General features: G+C 43.9%; 1 protein-coding gene across 1 annotated transcript in view; it reads left to right on the forward strand.

Moving 5' to 3' along the window:
• Positions 1-7,671, forward strand: part of DFFA (DNA fragmentation factor subunit alpha) — a 244,621-nt gene extending 236,950 nt beyond the window's left edge. The window contains exon 6 of the mRNA XM_053899008.1: positions 7,442-7,671. Within this exon, the coding sequence (XP_053754983.1) occupies positions 7,442-7,495 (54 nt within the window). The 3' untranslated portion in view covers positions 7,496-7,671. The remainder of the gene's footprint in view (positions 1-7,441) is intronic.
• Positions 7,672-8,209: the final 538 nt, after the last annotated feature.

Below are 8,209 nucleotides of genomic sequence, written 5' to 3' on the forward strand. Positions count from 1 at the left end.
GCTCAGTCCATCAAGCATCTGACTTTGGCTCAGGTCATGATCTCACAGTTCATGGGTTCAAACCCCCAATTGGGCTCTGCACTGACAGTGTGGAGCCTGCTTGGGATTCTCTCTCTCCCTCTCTCTCTCTCTGCCCCTCCCCCCACTTGCACTCTGTCTCTCTCAAAAATAAATAAACGTCAAAAAAAACTAAAATAAATTAAAAAGTACACTTAAAAATTTTTTAATTAAAAAATAAAATAAAAATCAACCTAAAAAAACAAGAAACGTCAGATTTAAAAATATTACTTTTAAATACATGTATATATTTATTGTTTTTATTTATTTAAGTAATCTCTCCAACGTGGCACTCAAACTCACGCCTCCAAGATCAAGAGTCATAGGCTTTTCCAACTGAGCCAGCCAGGTGCCCCACCTTTAGACATATTAATATCACATTTCAAAAAAGGCAAACTTAAATTGTGCTGTTTAGGAATATACACCTAAGTGACAAAACCTTACTTCTGGTAAGGAAATGATTACCATAAAAATCAGGATAACGCTTACCTGTGGATGGGGTTGGGACTGGGAACAGAAGTAGTTGAGCCTCTGAGATACCGGGAATGTTCTGTTTCTTTGCCTGAGCGGTCGTTACACCAGTATATAAGCTTTATAATAAGTCATTAAGTTGTATGTCTATGTCTTTTGCATTTTTCCAAATAGGCGTAATACTTCCTAACAAACAGGTCAGGGGGAAACCAGGAAAAAGAAATATACGCTAGGGCAAATATCAACCAAAGCAACACCAGAGTAGCAATTTTAATACTAAATAAGACAGAAATTAACACGAAAGACTTCATGACAGAGAGATGGCGAAAAGAAAGATAATCAAGAAAATATAATTATGTGTATATCTCCCTTATAGCATAAGCTCAAAAGATATACAGCAATTACTGATAAAACCACAGAGAGAAAGAGATAAGTCAACAATTAGAATAGAGAATTTATCATATAGTCTTGGAAATAAATAGATCAACTAGAAGCCAGGCAAAAAAGTAAGCAAAAACGGGATTATAATGCAATCAAGAAGCTGGAATTAAAATTTTGCACCTGATCAACAGAGACTACACATTGAGATACAGGGAACGGTCACAAAACTTAATCATGTGCAAGGTCACAAGGAAACCTTAACGGGTTCCATTTTGATGGAACACATCAGAGCACAGCGTAATAAAAGGACAAATAAATTTCAAGTTGACTTCAATATAAATGTGGATGTGTGTATAGAAGTTTATAAATACTGGTAAATAAAACCGTAAGGTGGATTACAAAAGGCACACAGGTGAATAACAGTAAGACCCCCACATGTCAAATTGGGGGAACATAGTTAGAATAGTACTACAGGGAAAGTTACATTTACCAGAAAATAAGACAGAAAACACACGTGTCCAACTCAAGAGGGTAGGAAACGGAACAAAATAAACCCAGGGGCGCCTGGGTGCCTCAGTCTGACTCCTGATTTCGGCTCAGGTCTTGATCTCAGGGTTAGTGAGCCTGCTTGGGATTCTCTCTCTCTGTCTCTCTCTGCCCCTTTCCTGATAGTGCTCTATCTCTCAAAATAAATAAATAAGCTTAAAAAAAAAAAAAAAAAAAGAAATGTCCCTCCCTACTGCCCCTAGCTATCCCACAATAAAAAAAAAACCCAGGCTGAGATTGTTTTATGAGCGTTGCATCAATCTTTCAAAATATACACGATCCCTATCATCTACGCCTTGTGCCAGAAAACCAAAAAAAGTGGAAAGACCAAATGTCTTCCCACTGGGTGTTGGCTGTCCACCCTAAATAAAGCTGAATCCTGCTCAGGTCCTTCTTCCCTGTTGTATTTTTCCCCTTAGCATTTACCACCACCCACTATACTGTATATTTTACTTATTTATCTTGTTTATTCCGTCTTCTCTCGCTAGGATATGGATCCCATGGCGACAGGACTTTTGTATTCCAGCACTTGGAACAGTAGTTGGCACGTAGTGGTTCTCTATTAATATCTTTTGAATATTTATTCAATGAATAAAATATCCTCAACTGATTTTATGAAGCTAGTAAAGTCTTTTTTGCTTTTAAGAATTTTAAAAATATTTTTAAAAAATACTCTTATTTTTTTTTTGAAAGAGAGAGAGAGAGAGCGTGAGGCGGGGAGGGGCAGTCAGAGAGGGAGACTCAGGCACTCAGCACAGAGCCTGATGGGGGGCTCGAACTTACGAACTGTGAGATCATAAGCTGGGCTGAAGTTGCACGCTCAACCAATTGAGCCACCCAGGTGTCCCTAAGATTTTTTTTTTTAATGTTTACTTATTTTTGAGAGAGATAGACAGAGTGCAAGCGGGTTGGGGCAGAGAGAGAGGGAGACACAGAATCCAAAGCAGGCTCCAGGCTCCGAGCTGTCAGCACAGAGCCCAACACGGGGCTCGAACCCACGAACCGTGAGATCACGACCTGAGCCGAAATCAGATGCTTAATCGACTGAGCCACCCAGGCACCCCTAAGATTTTATTTTTAAGTAATCTGTACACCCAATGTGGGGCTTGAACTCACAACGTTGAGACCAAGAGTTGCGTGCTGTACCCTCTGAGCCAGCCAGGTGCCTCTAACATCTTTTTTTTTTTTTTTTAGGGAGGAGTATCTTTTTCTTTTTTAATTTATTTTCTTTTCCTAAATATACTTTATTGTCAAGTTAGCTAACATACAGTGTATACAGTGTGCTCTTGGTTTCGAGAGTAGATTCCCTTGATTCATTGCTTACGTACAACTCACGGTGCTCATCCCAAGTGCCCTCCTCAATGCCCATTTACCCATTTTCCCCCACTTCTCCCCTCCCCCGTCAGCCCTCAGTTTGTTCTCTGTATTTAAGAGTTTCTTGTGGGGCCCTGGGTGGCTCAGTTGGCTGAGCATCCAACTTTGGTTCAGGTTATGATCTCTCAGTTTGTGAGTTCGAGCCCCACATCAGGATCTGTGGTGTCAGTGCAGAGCCTGCTTCGGATCCTCTGTCCTCTTCTCTCTCTGTGTCTCCCCCTCTCATACTCTTTCAAAAATAAATAAACTTTAAAAAAAATTTTTTAAGTCTCTTATGGTTTGCCTCCCTCTCTGTTTGAAACTATTTTTCCCCTTCCCTTTCTCCATGGTCTTCTGTTAAGTTTCTCAAATTCCACATATGTGTGAAAACGTATGGTGTCTGTCTTTCTCCAGAGTATCTCTTCTTTTCAAGTTTCTTTATTTTTAAGTACTCTCTACACCCAACGTGGGGCTTGAACTCACAACCTTGAGATCAAGAGTCATACGCTCCATGGACTGAGCCAGCCAGGCGCCCCTGAAGCTAGGAAAACCTTAATTCCAAAACTGGATGAGAGTGAAATGTAGAAAAGGAAAGCATGGGTTCATGTTACCTCTGCTCACGAGAGTACAAATCGAAATAAAATATTAGCTGAAACAAATGGAGGGACGCAAACGTGGTTTAAGATAAAAAAAAAAGTTTGGGTGTAATTCTCAGCAACAACAGTCTAAGGGTGAAATCACATGAGTCAAAGAAAAACCCTTGGTACTTATCAATATCTATTTAACATAGAAATGTTCTTGAAATCAAAAATAGAAGGAAATGGCATGACTTGATAAAGACTATCTCCCCCAAACCTACAAGTGGAACATGCCTTAGAAAACCTTTCTATGCATTCCCATTGAGTTCTGGAACCAGGCAAGGCTACCTACAACGACTTTTCTGTTCAGGAGGGTACTGGAAACCCTTGCTAGTATCATCAGAGAAGGAGGAGTGCTACAAAAATTGGAAAGGAAGTGGCAAAACTTTTTTTTGCACAGGATCCATTTATCTACATAGAAACCCACCAGAATCCCATGGTTAACAGAAATAATAATATTTCCAGGGGGCACCTGGGTGGCTCAGTCGGTTGAGCATCTGACTTCAGCTCAGGTCATGATCTCGCGGTTCATGAGTTTGAGTCCCACGTCGGGATCTCTGCTGTCAGTGCAGGGCCCACTTTGGATCGTCTGTCCCCTTCTCGCTCTGCCCCTCCCCCTCTCAAAAATAAATCAACATTTAAAAAAATCTTTAAGAAAGATTTCTAAGATGACTGGGTACAAGATACACTTGAAAAAAAAAAAAAACCTTCATGGCAACGCAAGCTGGTGCGGCCACTCTGGAAAACAGTATGGAGGTTCCTCAAAAAACTAAAAACAGAACTACCCTACGACCCAGCAATCGCACTACTAGGCATTTATCCACGGGATACAGCTGTGCTGTTTCGAAGGGACACATGCACCCCAATGTTTATAGCAACACTATCAACAATAGCCCAAGTATAGAAAGAGCCCAAGTGTCCATCGATGGATGAATGGATAAAGAAGATGTGGTATATATATATATATATATATATATATATATATATATATCTACATATACACACAATGGAGTATCACTCGGCAATCAAAAAGAATGACATCTTGCCATTGGCAACTACGTGGATGGAACTGGAAGGTATTATGCTAAGTGAAATGAGTCAGTCAGAGAAAGACAAATATCATATGACTTCACTCATATGAGGACTTTAAGAGACAAAACGGATGAACATAAGGGAAGGGAAACAAAAATAATATAAAAACAGGGAGGGGACAAAACAGAAGAGACTCATAAATATGGAGAACAAACTGAGGGTTACGGGAGGGGTTGTGGGAAGGCGGATGGGATAACGGGTAAGGGATAATAATAAAAGAAAAAGAAAAAAGCCCTTCAAATTTCTACACCAATAATATCCACGTAGAATGTATCATAGAAAATATTATTAAATATTAAAAATAAAATACAAGTGGGGATGCCTGCTGGCTCAGGTGGAAGAGGATATGACTCTTGATCTCGGGTCATGATTTCGAGCTCCACGTTGGGCATAGAGTTTACTTAAAAAATAAAAAAAGAGAGAGAGATTTATTTTGGGGGAAAAGAAAGACACGGGGCGCCTGGGTGGCTCAGTCAGTTGAACATCTGATTCTCGATTTCAGCTCAGGTCATGATCTCCCAGTCCATGGGATCGAGCCCCAAGTCAGGGCTCTTCAATGACAGTGCAGAGCCTGCTTGAGATTCTCTCTCTCCCTCTCTCTCTCTGCCCCTCCCCTACTCATGCTCAATCTCTCTCTTTCTCTTTCTCTCAACATAAATAAATGAAGAGACAATTTAGCACCCGTGAAGTACAGGGATAATCCCCAAGTTAATCTCTCTAATCTGGACCTCTGCCATAAACTCCAGACTCAGACATGCCATTGCCTATTTGACATGGTCACTTGGACGATGAAAGTCACCTTCCGTACGGAATAAACTAAGCGAAGCACTGAACTCCCCTTCCCCCGAATCACTCTTCTCTCAGTCTTCCTCATGTCAGCTAAAGGCAATTCCACCCCCCAAGTGGTTCAAGCCAAAACTCTTCGAACCAAACGTAGTCCCTTTCTTTCTTTCCCTCATCCTCCGTGTGCGGCCCATCGGCAAATCCTTCCGACTCTACGTCCACCGTACTTCCAGAATCTGGGCACTTCACCACGTCTGCCATTCCCACTGCCCTGGTCTGAGCTCCCGTGGATCTTTCCTGAATTGTCATGCTAGCCTTCTGGGTTGTCTCCCCATTTCTGTGCTTCCACTCCCGCCTGCTCTCTCTCAATCTGTCCTCCGTGGCAACCGGTGTGGTAACATTAGGTGACTGGGGCAGGTCACGTCACTTCCTCTGCCCCCACCTTCCCACAGCAATGGCTCTCACTTGAGGTAGATCACGGTCTTTACGACGACCTGCCTCGTGCAGCCATCCTCTCTCTACCCCTGTCCCTTCCCCGTCCCCGTCCCTGCCTATCGACAGCCTTGTTCCCTTCCTTCCCGCACATTGGCCTTTTGGCTGTTCCTTTTTTTTTTTTTTTTTAGGTTTTATTCATTTATTTAGAGAGAGAGAGAGCACGAGAAGGGGAGGGGCACAGAGAGAGGGAGAGAGAAAGAGAATCCCAAGCAGGCGCCATGCTGTCCGCGCAGAACCCGATGCAGGGCTCGAACCCACAAAGTGTGAGATCGTGACCTGAGCCGAAATCCAGAGTTGAACATTCAACCAACTGAGTCCCCAGGTGCCCCTCCTTGCTGTTCCTTAAACATACCAGGAGACCGCCTGCGGGAGCACCTGCATTTGCTGTTCCCCGTGTCTGTGGACCGCTCTTCCCACAGGCCTTTGCAGGCTCTCATCCTGACTTCCTCCCCGTTTAAAGGACGCTTTTTCAGAGACACCATTCCTGCCTTCCTCCCAAGAGACCTTCTCGCACATTGCTGGTAAGAAAATAAATGGTACAACCCAGCAGAGGGCAATTTGGCAACATCGAGCAAAATGAAAACCGTATATACTCTTTGATCGTCCAATTCCACCGCTAGGAGTTTACCTTAACATGATGTTTGCACACGTACACAATGACGTGTTTGTAAGGTTGCTCGCTGCAGAGCGTTTGAGGGAGTCCAGACTGCAATCAGCTAATGTGCTATCAATAGACGACTTGGTAATAATAGAACATTACGTGCTGCCGGAAGAATGGATTCCAAGGTATATTTTATGAGAAAAAAGCAAGGTGCAGCATGGCATAGGACCGCCGTTTTTGCTGAAATAGAAAACCAGTTAACGGCGCAAGGGTGACCGGAGGCCAGAGGGCAAGGGGGGGAAGAGAGGAGGCGGTCTTTTTCCTCGATGTTCCTCGGGCTTTTTTTTTTTTTTTTTTTGAGTTTTGGACTATGTGTACATATTTCCTATAAAAATATTAAATAAAAAAAAATTGAAGCCCTGACACCACATCTATAGTTTTGAAACGAGCAAGAGCTGGTCACCGAGCAGCACCGTGAATACATCGACTATTACCACTGAGTTGTGCCCTGAAATGGAATTAAAATGGTTAATTATACGTTACATGAGTTTTACCTCAAGAAATGCATGAATCGAAATCGACATATAACAGTACCAAAATTCAGAATTTCTATTCCCAGAAATAAGGGGTCACAACAAAGCTATCAGAGAGATACCAGCTTTGGAGAGGATGTTCCCGACATCTAACACGGACGGGGGAGTAGGTTCTAGAAAATACACAAGAATACCAGCCAAAGAGCAAGGAAAGGGGCAGGAAAACACACAGGTAAGAAGTGACAATTTACAGAAAGGAGAAACCGTGCGGCTGGTGACATTTTCCAAGATTCACTGTGACAGGCTCTCTCATCCACAGGCTATTCTTGAAATGTGACTCTGACATTCCTCCCGCTGAGAGGCGGGGTCTACATTCCCTCCCCTTGAACCTGGGCAGGCCTGCGCAGAAGAGGTGCTAGATGGCCCCCGAGGCTCTTAGGTCGGACAGAGCAGTTTCTGCCCGGCCCTCCTGGAGTGCTGGCTCTCAGAAGCTGGTCGCCACGCTCTGTGTGGAGGCCAAAAAGCCCCAGAGAGGCCACATGTAGGTGTCCCAGCCAACAGTCCCAGCGGAGGTCCCAGCCAACAGCCAGATGGAAGGAAACCTTGAAGGTGACTTCATCCTCAGCTGGCATATGATTGCAGCTGTACAGAGTTCTGGAGTGAGAACAGGCTTGCCTGGCTTGCTGAGCTCAGTTCACCCCAGGACCATGACAGATGGATAACAGCTGCTGGGCACCTGGGGGGCTCAGTCGGCTAAGCGTCTGACTTTGGCCTAGGTCATGATCTCACGGTTCTTGGGTTGAGCCCCGCGTCGGGCTCTGTGCCGACAGCTCAGAGCCCAGAGCCCGCTTCGGATTCTGGGTCTCCCTCTCTCCCCACGCCTCCCCTGCTTGTGCTCTATTTCTCTCCCAAAAATAAATAAACATCAAAAAAATTTTTTTTTGTTTTTTTTTAAATAGCTGCTGTTTCAGGCCATTAAATTTGGGTGATCCTAGCAGCAAGGTTTAGGTCCCGGAAGTGGGCGTGGTAGTAACAAAACCTAAAACGAGTGGCATTGGCTTTTGCACTGAATGTTGGGCGGAACCCAGTGATGCCTTGGGGACACTGTTAGTGAGCGTAAAGGGCACCGAAGAAGCTTTAAAGGAACGTGTGTAGAAGTGACCGGAAGCTGGAGGAAAGAGGAAGGTACGGTCCCTTGGGGTGGGGTCATGGGGTGGGGGAAGTTTTGGCCATGCTGTCATCTGTGTTAGAGGAAGAGT

This window comes from Panthera pardus, unplaced genomic scaffold, assembly GCF_024362965.1.
Source record: "Panthera pardus isolate Hobbes unplaced genomic scaffold, ASM2436296v1 HiC_scaffold_11, whole genome shotgun sequence".
Classification (NCBI taxonomy): domain Eukaryota; kingdom Metazoa; phylum Chordata; class Mammalia; order Carnivora; family Felidae; genus Panthera; species Panthera pardus.